Consider the following 16,676-nt stretch of genomic DNA (forward strand, 5'->3'; position numbering starts at 1 on the left):
CTCACGGACCACACTGGCCTTATCTCACACTTCTGCTTCTTCAATGTCTGAGATGCTAAGGATTCGTAGAGATCTTATCCTTACTTCTTTACCTAAAGATTTTCTGTTGGAACCTGGTATGAACTCGCTCAGAACAGCTCCTCTCACATCAGGGTTTCTTTTTGGTGGAAGGATACAAGAAGCAATCACAGCTGACAAGGATGACCAACTTCACGCTTCTTTAGCTAGAAACAACTCTGGACAACGCCAAGGGGTCTTTAAGCATCCTGCTTCTAGGCCACCAGCAGTTCCAGCATTCAAGACGGCTAAGAGAAATAACCTTTTCTCTAAAAAGCCTTCTTTTAATCCACGGTCAGGTCCTAATAGGCAGTCTTCCTATAACAGACCTTCTTTGTCACACAAGTCTTCTAATAAAGATTCTGGGAAAAAGGGCAAACCCAAGCCGGGACAGAGGAATTTCAAACCTTCTACCGGCAGGGGCGCACCTCCTGCTTATCAGCCCTAGGTCCCTTCCCTTTCTACCGCCACAACCTCCGATGCCGGAAATACCAGTCAGGGCCAGACTTTTCCACTTCTCAAATCGATGGCTTCAAATTACTTCAGACGCATGGGTTCATTCTCTTGTGACAAAAGGCCTGACTTTTCAATTCGAAAAAAGGCCTCCACTTTCTCGCGTCCCTATAGAGCTGGTATCTCGGCATCCACATATTCCAGAGTCCATTCTCGGGCTCTTGGAAAAACAGGCGGTAGAAAGGGTTCAAGATCCTTATTCTTCAGGATTTTACAGTCGTCTTTTTCTTGTTCAAAAGAAAAATGGTTCCTGGAGACCAGTAATAGATTTAAAAGTGTTCAACATGTATCTCCTCAAACCAACTTTCAAAATGGAGACTCCTTCTTTCATACGGGAATCCATCAAACCTTTGCACTGGGGGGTGTCTTTGGATCTGGAAGATGCTTACTTCCATGTTCCTATACATCCCAACTACCGAAAGTACTTGCGATTCGCCTTTCAAGGCCAAGTCTACCAGTTCCGGTCTATGCCTTTCGGGTTGGCGACAGCCCCACGAGTTTTTACCAAACTTATGTCGGATCACACCTCAGAGTTCACGGGATTATTCTTCTTCAGTATTTCGACGACTGGCTCTTACACCAGCTCGATCGTCAATTGCTTCTGTACAACCTAGAATTCTCTTGGAAGGAGCTCCTCTCGTTAGGGCTCCTTCTCAATGCAGACAAATCAGACCTCATTCCTTCACAGGACTTTACGTTTGTGGGAATGAATTTCTTGACCCACATCAATCGGGTCAGAGTGTCTATTCAACGTATATCAGACCTTCTGATGAAGGTCAACTGGGTTTTGTCCCAATCTCATATAACAGCTCAAGAATTCCTCTCTCTCAACGGTATCCTGAGCTCAGTAGCAGACTTTGTGCAGTTGGGACGTCTCTTCCTACGTCCTCTTCAGCACTATCTCTCAGCTTGTTGGAAATGGTCTCCAGGCAATCTATTAACACAGATTCCAATCCTTCCCTCCTTAAGGTCTCATCTTCAGTGGTGGCTAGACGAGGAGACTCTGTTGGCAGGAGTACCCCTTCTTCCCCCGCAACCGTCATTATATCTAATAACGGATGCGAGCAAGGAAGGGTGGGGTGCTCACCTGGAACCTCTCAGTCTGATAATTTCAGGGTTGTGGTCTCATCAGGAATCTCACCTTCATATCAACAATCTAGAAATGCGAGCAGTATTTCTAGCTGTATCTCATTTCCAATCACATCTTCGAGACTCTTGTGTGATGGTGTCAACAGACAACACATCTGTGGTGGCTTACATCCAGGCACAGGGGGGGACACATTCTCAATCCCTGTATCTGGAAACCAGAAAATTACTTGTTCTTTGCAAAACACTCAACATTCATCTGCTGGCAAAATATATACCAGGTCGCCTCAACGCCCTGGCGTATGGTTTGTCTCGCAAACACCAGTTACTTCCATCGGAGTGGACACTTCATCAAGAAGTGACCAACCAGATCTTTTTCAAGTTCGGTTATCCCCTGGTCGATCTATTTGCAACCAGACACAATCACAGACTTCCTCTGTATGTGAGTCCAGTTTACGAGTTTACGATCCAGCAGCGTGGGCAATCTACGCGCTTTCGTTCGCATGGGACCAACTGGACGCTTACGCCTATCCCCCACCCATTCTAATTCCCCAAATATTGGGGAAAATCAGGGTGAGCTCTTGCAGGATACTCCTGATTGCCCCTTGGTGGCCCAGAAGATCTTGGTTCAACGATCTTCTCAGTCTCCTGTACGATTATCCCAGGAATCTTCCTCACAGGTCAGATCTTCTGTCTCAAAGCGGCAGACTACATGCGGACCCAAAAATGTTCCACTTACACGTCTGGCCGTTATCAGGCAATCTTTGCAGAAGAAATGTTTTTCTGTCAGGGCTTCAACCCTCGTTGCTTCGGCAAGGAGAAAATCCACCAGAGCAGTCTATGATGCTCGTTGGAAACTCTTCTCCAATTGGTGTTTTCGAGGGAAAATTAATCCCCTCAATCCCTCTGCTAGACGAATAGCGGATTTTCTCATTTATCTTTTTGATGATAAGAAACTTTCTCTTAGTTCCATCAAAGGATACAGATCTATGATTTCGCATACATTGGCTTTCACTAAGTCTTCACAAGTCTGTGCTGATCCAGCTATTTCAGAACTTGTTCGAGCTATGGAACTTAGTCGTCCTGTATCTCGTACACTTGCTCCTAAATGGGATTTAGCTTGTGTGCTTGGTTCCCTTATTAAGGCTCCCTATGAACCTCTTGATCAGGCTTCATTACAATTCCTAACATGGAAGACCGTTTTCCTTCTTACTATGGCTTCAGCCAAACGGAGAAGTGAAATTCATGCTCTTTCTATCGAGGATAGTCATCTTCGTTTTGACTCTTCTGATGGTTCTGTTACATTGTTGTGTCAGTCAGGATTCCTTGCTAAAAATCAACTCCCCTCTATGGCTTCCAAACCCTTCAAAGTTCCAAGTCTATCTAGAACTTGTGGACATGAAGATGATGATAGACTCCTTTGCCCGGTCAGGGCTTTGAAGTTCTACCTTAAAAAGGTAAAGTCTATTCGAGGTTCTCGCAAGAGACTTTTCATTCCATTAAAAGGGGGGGGGGCGATGTGTCTGCGGCTTCTATTTCTCGTTGGATAGCCTCGACTATAAGGAAAGCTTATTCTTCTCTTTCATCGAGGGATTTATCCCTGTTTAAGATAAGACCGCATGAATTAAGAGCTCTTTCGGCTCCGTGGGCTTATATTAATCAGACCCCACTATCTGAAGTGCTTCAAGCTGCTTTCTGGAGGAATCCGACCACCTTCTCCTCTTTTTATCTTCGTTCTCTTGAGTGCCAACAAGACAATTTGTATAAGTTGGGTCCTCTTGTAGTGGCTCAAACTGTAGTTTCTTCTATGGCGTAAGTACACTGGTGCCATCCGAGAATTAAGTACTATACTGTACTAACAAAAATTATAAGAGGACTTGATTCTACTATCTCTGGCTGTAAACCCTCTATATGGGTTTTGCTGTGATGGGAAAAAATATGCGAACCTTCCCGCCGCAGCTGCAAAATCAGCTAGAGATAACAGGTAACGTATTTATGATATTAAAACAAATTTTCTTAAGTAAAATTCATTTTAATTATTAAATACTTACCTGTTATCGGTAAGTCCCACCTCCCACCCCGCTCATCGCCTTTTTATGTTTGCGTAAAGGAAAGATGAGTTGTGGTTCTTGATTTCCTGTTAGGTTGCATTGTACTATGTTTAACCTGATTTGGATTCTTATAGAGGTGGACGATTCCCAGCGCTTGAATATTTTCCGGATGAAATAACTCCCTTGGAAAGGGGTAAGCTAGAGATAACAGGTAAGTATTTAATAATTAAAATGAATTTTACTTAAGAAAATTTGTTTTATACACGGATTCGCATGATAAGTTCTGAGCTCATTTGTTGTGTTTTCATTTGCCAATACATAAATATAAACCCTACCGTATCAATAACGTTATCCATACTGCTTTTCTAATGTGAATATATATCTGATAATCAAATATAATTACAACATCAATTAAAAGAAAAATAATGCTGGCTTTTTATTATGATTAATGTTTTTAAATATTTCGTAAACACAAACATTCGTCATTTTCTAGAGGTGTAAAGTGTACAGTGCATTATTGGCAAGGGGTTTCATTGGGCACTGTTCAGATTTCATTATAACAACCAATGGACAAGTGAATTTAAATTTATATTGACTGCAGTACGATACAAAACAATTATTTATTGCGTCATATGCAATCATGCTATAAATATGTGCTACCAAGTGGCTTCCTGAAAACCAGACGAAAATTAAAGTAAATTTGTGTTAACAATTACGCTTCCATTGCATGTAATTTAACTGTCTGGATTACTTATGGAATTTCTCTGCTTGTTAAGTTTTCACTTGCATTTTAGCTGACAATATGTAAACACATATTTTCTACAAATCTCAATAAAATGAAACATGCCTTGTACAATTTGTCAATGCTGTCAATGATTCAAAAGATCGATAGTACATAAAAAGTACCAACATTATAGCGTCAAAAAATAGATACACTCATGCAATTTTGCCCTCTTTTATTTGCATCAAACAATAGATTATCATACTTAAACTGTCAAATGCCCCAGTAATGATTAGTATCTAATCAATTATAATCGAGCAATTGTGCAAGCTAAAAGGGTGCCGCCATATTTGAATTTATAGAAAACGCTATAAACTTAAATGAAAGGTTGGAGGAAAAAAGTGCTGCAAGACCCACCTGCGTTGTATTTGATTTTGAGTTATAACAGAACATGTTATATTTGATTAACAGTGTATTGTACAAATAATCATGGTTGTTCAGTGCCCATTTTAAATAATGGGGATTTGAGTGTGAATGCTTTTAATTCATGTACTTAGGTTGCTTAAAATTTACTTGTTACATTACCAGTATGTTTGTAAGTTTCCTGACATGTGATATGTTGCCTATTGTAGGGGTATGGGAGTTTCAGCAACTACCTGATGACGATGTACGTGGTACATTTGTTGGAGCAGAAAAAACTCAGCACGTTTATGAGCAGTTATCAGGTGTTCCGGAATACCCTGTTACGCTTGAGTGAGTAATATGGTTTGCCTTATATTTTGTTCTCAGTGACTGCGTTGAATTCAATCTACACTGGTCATATCAGAACAAAACAAAGAACAAAGTCCACAGTATACATATGAGCATTGCTTTAGGAAAGCAAGGTTTAATGCATGTGTGTTAAGTGTTGTGACGATTGTAAGCCTGTTCAATCCACATCTAGGCTAATTAGGGACTACACTTTTCACCTTAAAACTTGAAACTGTGTGGAATGCGCAGGCTAACACAGGAAAACATTTTGCACACATGAATTAAGTCCCATTTTCCCAGAGCACTTCCCACATGTTTTTAAAAGACAGATCTGTTCTTGCTGTCTTAATGGCTAAACAGATTGTCAGTCTGTTGTTTTTCCTGAAGAAATATTGAATTTATTGTATACAGGTCTGGTCACGACAGATCAAGTTTAGTCAAGTTTGAACAGTATTCCACGACATTTGTAAGCTTAAAGTCCACTTTTGACACTGTAATGTTTAAAAAGAACTTCTTGTCAAATAATTTTGGTTCTAGCTTAATGAATGGCTAAACACTTTGTCCATCAAAACTGTTTGTAATTCTCAAAGCTATGAAAATATTTCTAAACCTTTTTAAGTATTTGGACAGTTAACAATTTGTCTGAAAATTAAGAAAACATATTTCCGAAATAAAGTGTCTTAATATGTAGAGACTCTGACAATAAACCTTATGTATTGGATGTTCCTATATTCCTGTTCATAACGTCAACTATGAATGATAGTATGTGATTGTAAATACCGTACCGAGTCATTTAGTAATAAATGCTTAAAAAATGTGGGCAATAAATCTTATAGAATTTTATTGTGTTTGTTTTTGTTTTATAGAAAGATATTCCAAGGTTGTACTTTGACCACAGAGTACAGTACTATGCATTTGATATATACAATATGGATGTTTAATTTCCACTGTCACACTTGTTGTGGAGTATTGCTTTAGATAATTGTATGTTGAATATAGTCTCTTATAAACAAAGTACTTATTTTCCCATGCAATCAGATCTTCATCTGTTGTTCTAATTGAAATCATACAGTTGTTCTTGAAAGGATGCAAATAAAAAACCTCAGAATTTAGTTAGCAGAACCTATTGTATATTTTCAAGATCCAATCATTAATTATCGGGTAAAGCCATTATATATTACCATGATACATGCCTATTTACCACGGTAATACAAGATTAACGGTCCTGTGACTTCTCACATTCATCTCAGAGGTTTTATGACTGTCCTCAGGTTTTGAAACCTGTATGATGTTTCACCAGATTAACAGAAATATGATAGGTTTAATTCTGATAAAATGCAACCGTACGAAAATTTTAATTTATAGGGGAAAATCCGGTTGTTCCAAAAATTGAAGTAACAAAAAATACATATTTTGGTTAAAAAAAAAGACAGTGTCTGGAAACTTGAGTGTCTGAAAACTTCAATTATTATTGTAATACTGCCTTGCTGGTATAAAGTTTATCAATGAGCAGATTCCTATCCCTGAATAATGGTGTATGTATATTCAGGCCAAAGTAGCTGGACGGACAATGGTATCAGCATGTGTGCAGTACACAAGGATGTGAACATGCCCCTACTGAGTGACTTCCACCAGCACTTTGAGGTTGTCTTTGTGGACCCAACTGGCTACCTGAACATGGCTTACACACTGGACAGATCGGTGTACAACAGGGTACATTCTATATACTTATATATATCAGCAGGCATATAATCGCAAGTGAGACACACAAGTGATTTGATAACATGCAATTGTATTTCTTATAGTTATATTATATCATTAGTTATATCAAAGCAAACTTCAATAGTAAGTATATATTTTTAATTCTTACACAAATACCTTTATCATTTTCTGAAAGAGTATTTTAAAAGTGCATGCATTAGAACTATCCTTATCTATACTCCACCCATCTCCCTACAAAGTACATTTCCAAATGCAAATAAAGTTTGTTACTATTGTGATGTGTTTTCTGATAAAGAACATATATTTAAATGTTAAATTTTCGGGAATTTTTCAGATACAGTGACCCCGCGTTAATTTGGATCTCGATAGTTCGGAAATCTCGCGATCCGGACGAAAGTCAAGTGGAACGGATTTATTATGCAGTATTTTGCCCCGTTAAGTCCGGAATCTCTCATTCCGGATCCGGACGTAGATTTCGCAACACTGATCTTTGTATTTAGCAGTAATTATGTCTCGTTAATCCGGATGCTTCCCAACATGGGGGCATAATAGCCCACCCGCCTAATAAACAAAAGCGCAATCACCGAGGCGTGAAATATTATTGTGTTCAGGCGTGATAGCTAATAGGCGTGACTAAACATGATTCGACTCCAACTTTAAACTTAAATTGATGTCATTATTACACAATGCATCTTAAATGACACACTCAGTTAGATGTTTGATTTTAATTAATGTCTTTAATGAGTTGAACACTCCTACAATTAAGAAGCTTATTACAATTGGACCTTCATCACAAAACTGTTAATCACTAAAAATGACATGCAAGTTCAGAAAATTTAACAGTTTGCTTTCACAGTTTTGTATGTTTACCAAAATAAAAAGATGATGTTTTGCGTTGAAAAATCATTCCAACTTATACTGTCATACTACGGCGAGATATCGATTCAATACTAAGCTATCAACCAGGCTTTTTCCGCTCCATTTTGGGAAAACGCCACACTGGAATTTTGGGAATTTCGCGTCGCGAAAACCCCCATTTTGGGAAAAAAATTAATCGCAAAATTGGCTCAATTGGGAAAAATTATCGCATGTAAATTATTTAAAACAGTGTTTCTTATATTTCAAAGAAGCCGTTAACTGGTAAATAACGACTATTTTGATAACTTATTGTTAAAATTTTACAAAATATTGTGAACATGTGTGATTAGTGCAGGCTTTTTAATCTGAATTTGGGGAAAAGGCTTGGCCTTTTTGAGGTGAAAAAAATCACGGGAAGCGCCGGATTTTGAGGAAAATAAGGAAAGTCTTAAATAATCATTAACATATTTTACATTTCTTAAAACAAATTCAAGGCAACAGATAATTTAATTATGCAATACTTTCTATTTTCTACACCAGATCAGGTCAACTTATATATTTAAAGGGTAAAAAAAAAAAAAAAAAAAAAAAAAAAAATTTTTTTTTTTTTTTTTTTTTTTGGAATTGGGAATTTTTTTTTTCAATTGGGAAAAAAACAACCAGATTTGCATTGGGAATGGGGCCGAATTTCGGACCCGTGGCATAGGGCGGAAAAAGCCTGTCAACGCTTAATTGTGTGATTGTAACATTCACAAAGCTTTACATCGTGTTTGTACATGTACTAAAATTCGGTTACGCGTTTTTGTATTAACAATGTTTAACAACATTTGATTTTTATGCTCCCCGAAATAAAATTTCGGCGGAGCATATAGTTGCCAGTTTGTCCTTCCTTACTTACTTCCTTCCGTCACACTTTTGCTACCGTTTCTCATAGCGCCTTCAATACTTTACCAATCGCTTTCATATTTGGCATGTAGGTACCTTGCATGGACCTCTACCTTTTGATGAGGTTTGAGGTCACTGGGGTCAAGGTCACCGAGGCTAATAATAGACTTCTTTCTGTCACACTTTTGCTACCGTTTCTCATAGCGCCTTCAATACTTTACCAATGGCTTTCATATTTGGCATGTAGGTACCTTGCATGTACCTTTACCTTTTGATGAGGTTTGAGGTCACTGGGGTCAAGGTCACAGAGTCTAATACATGTAATAGACTTCCTTCTGTCACACTTTTGCTACCGTTTCTCATGGCGCCTTCAATACTTAACCAATCGCTTTCATATTTGGCATAAAGGTACCTTGCATGGACCTCTACCTTTTCATGAGGTTTGTGGTCACTGGGGTCAAGGTCAAGGTCACCGAGGCTAATAATAGATTTTTTAGGTGTTTATTAACACATACATTGACAAAGCGCATCATCGGGGAGCATCTATCAGTTTCACTGATATTCTTGTTTAAACTAAATAAATGTCTGCATAACAAGAAAATATCATTCTTGATGCGAAATAAGTATGAAAATGTACATAAACATAATGTTTATGTCTTAAGGTAAATATTTAACTCTTGAAACGGCACTGGTTCAATAATCCGGAAGATTCGTTAATCCGGTAATTTCTGTCGGAACGGACTTGTCCAGAACGCGGGGTCACTGTATATGTTAAAGACACCAGGTTTCGCCAATAATAATTGCAGAATAACCCACACTTTATTTCCTCCTTTGTCTATGGAGAATAAGCTGCAGGTTGTGCTAGAAAAAGTAACGGACTCATTGATGGACATTTTTAACCAGGTTTTCCGAAGGAAAAAACTGGTTATTAGATTGGCGAATGCGGGCGGGCTGGCGGGCAGGCGGAACAAGCTTGTCCGCTCTCTAATTCAAATAGTTTTCATCCGATCTTTACGAAACTTGGTCAGAAGTTGTATCTAGACGATATCTAGGTCAAGTTCGAATATGGGTCATGCCGAGTCAGAAACTAGGTCACGGGGTTGAAAAACAGATTGATTTTGAAGTAAGGGGGGTAATTGTGATGAACAATCAGTAGCAATGCATATTTTGAGTTGCAGTTGTCTCCCTTTATCAGACTTTTTTTATTATTGAAAACCTGGTTTTGTGACAATTTTGTCCCTTGTCTTTGTTTCTTCTGGTATAAAAAGTCCACCATTTATATGAAAATTCATCTGTTTTATCCTGAAAATGTTGTATTTGTAGTGAGTTATTCATTAACGCCATTACAATTAAAAAGTTAGTGCAATTGCAAACAATTGCAAACATTAAGAATTTTACCCTTTATGGAAAGTATTTCATCAATAGCGTATGTATTTCCTTTTGTCCACAGGTGAAGCATGAAGCAGTCATGGCATTGTCAATGCTCGATAATAAACATCTGGACAGCTTTGATAAACTCTTTATTAAGAAGATGCCATTCAACCTGTCCTTTGATCACATGGTTCAGTAAGTAGCAGTCGTTAAAATGTCATAAATTAATAATAATCAATCTCCACGATTCAATACCCTTAAACTTATTTCTCTGGATATATATTTTACAATATGAAGGAATAAAAAATAAGTAACAGATAATGTATTATAATTATTGTTATACCCCGAAGTGAGGCACATAGCAAAATCTTGGCCTGTTCATTTGTTTTTCAGTCTGTCTCTCTTCTTGTTGAAAGCATTTCTCAGGAATTATTTTAGGGATTTAAATTACTAGTAAACTTAACATAATTTTCAAGGGCTTTAAGTGAATGTGCATAGTAATAGTAAAAGAACCATAAATTTCTCTTCAGGATTTACAATTTTGTGAAGAGCATAACTTTCTTAGTATATAAGGGTGAGAACTACACAGCGTGCAGTGGGTAAGCTATTTGGATTGCCTTTTGTCAAAAGTCAGTAGTGCATTGGGCTTAAACTTTTAACGCAAACAACATCTTCCCCAAAACTGCTTCCACCCACACCTCTCATTACTGCCATGCGTCTCTCTTCAAACTAGATGACTGATGGCAATTATCAATGGAGTCGCGTTCTGAGAAAACTGGGTTTAATGCATGTGCGTAAAGTATGGTCCCAGATTAGCCTGTGCAGTCCGTACAGGCTAATCAGGGATGACACTTTGTGCTTAAACTAGATTTTCGGTAAAAAGGGACTTCCTTTAAACGAAAAATACCATTAAAGCAGAAAGTGTCTTCCCTGATTAGCCTGTGTGGACTGCACAGGCTAATCTGGGACGACACTTTACGCACATGCATTATGCCCAGTTTTCTCAGAACAAGACACAATGAATTTCTTCAATATAATTTATTTTGTTTTTCCATGCCGTGTGTTTGTAAACTGGTTGTTATACATTTTATTGCTGTTTGTTCTAAAATGAAATAACTGTCAGATAACAGCATTATCATTAATAAAAAAGACAGCTCTTTGGGATATTGTGTGATGTCCCAAAAACAAGAAGAATGTTTATCGGATTTCCAGTGTGTATTTTTGTATTCTGCACATATACATTGGCTGTTCCTGTTTCAGCATCAGCCTTGGACAGTGTATAGATCAGATGGTAGAGCGACTAGACATTGGTCTCAAGGTGGTAGACCATGGGGGCGACAGAGTAGGGGCGTGTCAGGCGGCCATATTGAGTCTCCTAGAGCGATCCTTGCGACAGAGAGTCACCGCAATACAGCTGTACTGTGGGATACCTTCACAGGTGGGTACTCTCAATCATGAATGTTTATAATTTGTATTGTTAATCCCTCTTCTAAGTTTGTGTCAATTGCCTGGTCACTTGCATTCAAGAACAATCTTGAAACAAACAATTAATGTTTAAAAAAAATCAGAATTATTTATTTATTATAACTGTTCCATTTCAATAAAAACATAAGTGGCACACTTGTATGCTGACATAACATTTAAATTCACATACTTTGATTGATTTTATTACATGTATTTACCTTTTGGAGCAATTTTACATTTGGAACCATGATGTATGAAATCTTGTTTGTTTCAGTGGGACATGACTGACCCAGTGCCTCGCCCTGCCCAGGACATGCATCTCACATACGGTCTCTCTCTGGACCAGGAACATGCATTCAGTATTCTGGATAAAGGCCCAGAGGCAAACACACCTATGGTGAGAATTTAACTCTTATTTCTTACCCTAGTCACATTGCAGAGATGTTTGGCCAATATAATTCCTTAAAATCAGGTCATTAAGCTTGGTCTATCTTGTCCTTCTAATAAACACTTCTGGCCGATCTACAAAGGATAAAAAAAATGGGTTCTATGCTGGAAAAAACATTTAGATCTTGTCTTTCATGTTAAAACTATGCCCCAGTCATCAATACTGACCATGTCACAATGGTCATTTTTATGCCCCCGAAGGAGGGCATAAAGTGATCGGACCATCCGTCCGTCTGTCTGTCTTTCTGTCACACTTTGCATTTAGGTTTCGCATTTAGGTTTCGAAAAAATGCTCATAACTTCAATGTCGCTTCAGATAGCAACTTGATGTTTGGCATGCACGTGTATCTCATAGAGCTGCACATTTTGAGTGATGAAAGGTCAAGGTCATCCTTCAAGGTCAAAGGTCAAATATATGGCTTCAAAGCGGCGCAGAGGGGGGCATTGTGTTTCTGACAAACACATCTCTTGTTGTTTATAAACTTCCTACATATACAGACATGTGGCGTCGGATTTTTTCTTTGGCTCTATCTTTACAACCTTAAGCTAATGAAATATAAACATTCAGATCTTAATTTATTTGAGTGTCTCTAAAAAATAAAACCATTTATTCTTTTGAAAAATATCAATACTGCATATGTAGTAGATGAAAAGGTTACATGTTTTGTGTAAAATGTGTGCATGGAATTGAATGCAAATCTATTTTTACGTTTGAAAAAAAGATGCTATTTCAAATGGAACATAAATTATACTTGATTATGTTTACCATCAGTACAACTAAATTAAATATTTTCTTTGTGCTACTAGTAAAGACAGATTTTGGATGATGCCATTTCCTGTTAACACTATTGTTTTCTATTCTTTGCCATCAGGCTGCAGAGTTCCGTCTATTTTGGGGAGATAAATGTGAGCTGCGTCGGTTTCAAGATGGTGGCATTTGTGAGGCAGTGCTATGGATGGCAGATGGTGCTATCTCTGAGCGACAACAAGTCTGTGACCTTGTCATCAAACACACACTTGCAAGGTTGGAATTTCATTATTTTACTTCCATTATTGTCCATGATTCCACCATTCTTGTGTTCTGGTACGCAACAATTTGGAATACCCTACATGTTAAATCATTGATAATAACAGTTGATACAATTAAACATCAGTTTGAGTAACACTTTAAATTGATTTTGTACTTGTTCAGTTTTTTGTATCAAGTTGATACTTGACATTTACTGTCATTTTACTTTGCATTATTTGCTAAGATGAAATGCTTGCCATATAAACACCTTTATTCCCATATTTTCACAGACATGCTAGCATATCAGGTGACCATGTCCAGTATATAGGGGGTCAACTCAACAGCCTTCTGCATCTGCCCGTGAAGCTCTCCAGTAAGGAGGTGGAGGAGAAAGGAACTCTTCAGTATGGTACAGGAGAGGAGCAGATCACCGCGGTGATGACTGTGTACGACTCAGTGTGCAAGCTGCTGCGACAGCTGCCTGACCTCCCCCTCACTATCAACACTGTACAGGGAGCATCTGCCTGCTTCCGCTTTACAGAGGTCAGTGGGTGATCTTACTGCTTGCAAAACATCAATGGCTGGTTGAACAAATAGACATTTTACTTTATAAAAGAAGCTCAACAACAACTTGATTGTCATTTAATTGTTTGATTTTGTATGTGTAACAGTGTACGATATATAGTACACTATATAGCATGGTATGGTATGGAATGGTACTGTACAGTAGGGTGTGGTATGGTATTGTATGGTGTGGTCAATTTAATTGTCCAGTATATCAAATACTCTAAACTACAATCTAGTGATAGTTAACAGCGTCAATTGCACCGTAGGATCAACAATAGCTTACCCAAATATTAAAAGGAAGCAGAAATGTTCTTTTTATGCTATGCTGATCTATCAACAATAATAGTACCATCTCATGTCACTGCTGTTTTCCATATTGTGATATTGCAGGTATTCCCTCCCTTGCCATGCACGTTCCGTCACCCCGAGGAGCGGTCACTGGAGCACGGAGTGAAGCGCTACATACCGGTCGTCAATAAACCGTGTCCTCCATACACACATCTACTGAAAGGTAAATTCTTGGTGCCTAAATTAGTAAATGTGTTTATAATGTGATAAAAAGAATTGTGACCTCCAGTTTTTAAACGATGTTAACATTCACAAAAAACAAGAGGCTTTCACTATAGCTTACCGCTAACAATATGTGAGCAGGTTATGATCAGACCTGCTTTACATTCGTTTAAGGTCATAGATTGAGGAAGAACATAACTACCAGTGATGTAAATAAGCACTTTCAGCACTATGGAACAAAAGTAACAGAATGTGTAGTAGCACAGCATTTTAACACCATCTTGTTTATTTTTAGTACATAATTGATACTTTGAATGCTTATTAACTTGTGTGTCTCCTTCAAAACTATGACACAAAAATATAAATGACATAGAAATGTTACAGCTCATACTTCCCATTTTCTAGTACTAGCTAATTGACTTAATTACTCTTTCAACACTAATAAATCGGCATTATGCACAAATGGTTCTTATGCCATATACTGCAAGTGTATCTTCAGATCAGCCTTCACATTTGCACAGTCTGGTCAAGACCTACGCTGTCCAACAATTATGCCTCTAAATCTTCCATGACTGTAAAGCGGACAGGGAAGGTCCTGATCAGACTGCGCACCTGTGTGCATGTGACTCACTTTAGCACAGAATGGTTCCAATAAATCTTTCAATTGTGGTGTGTGTGTTCACAGTTGTGTGCACGCTGGAGGGCAGTGGTAAGTGGCCAGACAACCTGGATGCCATGAGGCGACTGAAGGCTGCGTTCCACCTGCAGCTTGCCCAGGCACTGAGGACCACATTCAGTCTGCCTACCAGGGTCGGCGTCGGTCATGTTGACATTGTAAAGGTACAAACTGCTTTATGCAACCAGCATAAAATGAGAATAGCCTGCAAGTAACTCGCAGGCTGTTCAGGTTGTATGCTGTTTGCGGCTCATTGGTGTCTTATGTGTCGAAATGAAGCATTTAAAACTTGAATCTAGTCTAAATGTACCACCAGAACTTGTCAATCAGTGGTTGAAAATAGCCTGAAAGCCTTGGACTGGTTAATAATGACCCCCTTTGAAGAAGAGGAGGTTTGTTGCACCTGTCACACGGCCATATGGTCTGTCCAGAGACCGTCTTGTTTCTTTACAATGTCTTGAGAATCCTTTGCCCTATGATAATGCAAATTAGAACTCAGGAAAAAATGCTTGGACTTGATGCCGATTTTTACCAGTTTTCTTAATGAATCTGTATTCCAAAGCATTGTTCCATACAGGACCATTACGTATTTCGCCTGGTGCTCTGTTACACAAGGGAGATCAGCCAGCTGAGAAGCCTGCGCACCACGGACGGTAAACTGGTCAAGCGCGACACAGAGGAGGCCCTCGTACTGGAGAGGGAGACAATTGCACTGCCACGATTGACGAGCACACTCCACGGGTAGGCATAGAACCTGTACTGGGAGTTTTACATTGATTTTCTTTTGGTAAGAATTAAGCTTTAAAAGAATCACAACAAAATGTAGCAAAAACGAAGTGTAGGGTATAAAAAGTTATATACAGAACCAATCCTACTAGAATGCTGTATGTATATGAGCCGCTTTCTGAAAAAAATGGGCATAATGCATGTGCGTAATGTGTCGTCCCAGATTAGCCTGTGCAGTCCGCACAGGCTAATCAGGGACGACACTTTCTGCCTAAATTGGATTTTTGCTAAGAAGAGATTTCATTCAAACAAAAAATGTCATAAAAGCGGAAGTGACATCCCTGATAAGCCTGTGCGAACTGCACAGGCTAATCTGGGGCGACACTTAACGCACATGCATTATGCCCAGTTTTGTCAGAACACGACTCATATGTTCTATGCCTACCTGAAGATCAGCTAGTATCCTTAAAACAGACCTTGATAAATGACTAAAAACTCCTGCATTATTCTTGCATGTTCCCTATATCAGCATGTTACTGACTACAGCATATTCTTGCATTTTCACTATATCTCATGTTACAGACTGCAGCAGCAGCACTCATGCTTCTGTGCTACTGCACGGCTGGCTAAACGCTGGGTGAGCTCTCACATGCTGGCGGACTACATACACCCTGTGGCCGTGGAGCTGATAGTGGCACACCTCTTCCTGTCCCCTGCCCCATACTCCATACCCAGGTACACATGAGTCATCTTCTGGGAAAACTGGGCTTAATGCACATATGCTGAAATTGTCGTCCCAGATCAGGGACAACACTTTCCTCCTTAACTTGTTTGCTTAGAGGAGTCTTTTTTAACATAAATATCATTATAGCGGAATTGTATGTCCCTATTACCCTGTGTGGACTACACAGGCTAATCTGTGATGGCCCTTTACGCACTTGCATACAGCCCATAAAGGCAATGGTGCGATTGTGTTCTTATTATGACCCACTTAGTAGACAAGGGTTCATATTGCTTTGTACCTGTCTGTCAGTCGTTTGATTGGTTAGTCCCTCCATAGACCATACATTTCAGCATGTTATATATGCCTTATACAGATACCAATTTAAATTGGTATGATGTTTACATGTGAGGAAAGAAAGATGACAATTGATTTCAAGGTTTACAGCTCACAAGTGCTTGTCACAGTCAATTCATTTCTGCACGATTTATTGAACATGCTTTGACCTACAATCAGGCAAAAAGGTATCGTGGTTACCTTGG

General features: G+C 38.7%; 1 protein-coding gene across 10 annotated transcripts in view; it reads left to right on the plus strand.

Moving 5' to 3' along the window:
* LOC127878149 (nucleolar protein 6-like) overlaps positions 1–16,676 on the plus strand; it is a 57,864-nt gene that overhangs the window by 29,813 nt on the left and 11,375 nt on the right. For all 10 annotated transcript variants that reach the window (XM_052424587.1, XM_052424586.1, XM_052424592.1 and 7 more), the window contains 11 exons: positions 5,061–5,181; positions 6,728–6,891; positions 10,094–10,209; positions 11,275–11,452; positions 11,753–11,875; positions 12,798–12,949; positions 13,225–13,477; positions 13,892–14,012; positions 14,697–14,851; positions 15,265–15,428; positions 15,996–16,148. In XM_052424587.1, the coding sequence (XP_052280547.1) occupies positions 5,061–5,181; positions 6,728–6,891; positions 10,094–10,209; positions 11,275–11,452; positions 11,753–11,875; positions 12,798–12,949; positions 13,225–13,477; positions 13,892–14,012; positions 14,697–14,851; positions 15,265–15,428; positions 15,996–16,148 (1,700 nt within the window). The remainder of the gene's footprint in view (positions 1–5,060; positions 5,182–6,727; positions 6,892–10,093; positions 10,210–11,274; positions 11,453–11,752; positions 11,876–12,797; positions 12,950–13,224; positions 13,478–13,891; positions 14,013–14,696; positions 14,852–15,264; positions 15,429–15,995; positions 16,149–16,676) is intronic.

The sequence above is a fragment of the Dreissena polymorpha genome, chromosome 4 (genome assembly GCF_020536995.1).
Source record: "Dreissena polymorpha isolate Duluth1 chromosome 4, UMN_Dpol_1.0, whole genome shotgun sequence".
In the NCBI taxonomy this organism is placed as follows: Eukaryota; Metazoa; Mollusca; class Bivalvia; order Myida; family Dreissenidae; genus Dreissena; species Dreissena polymorpha.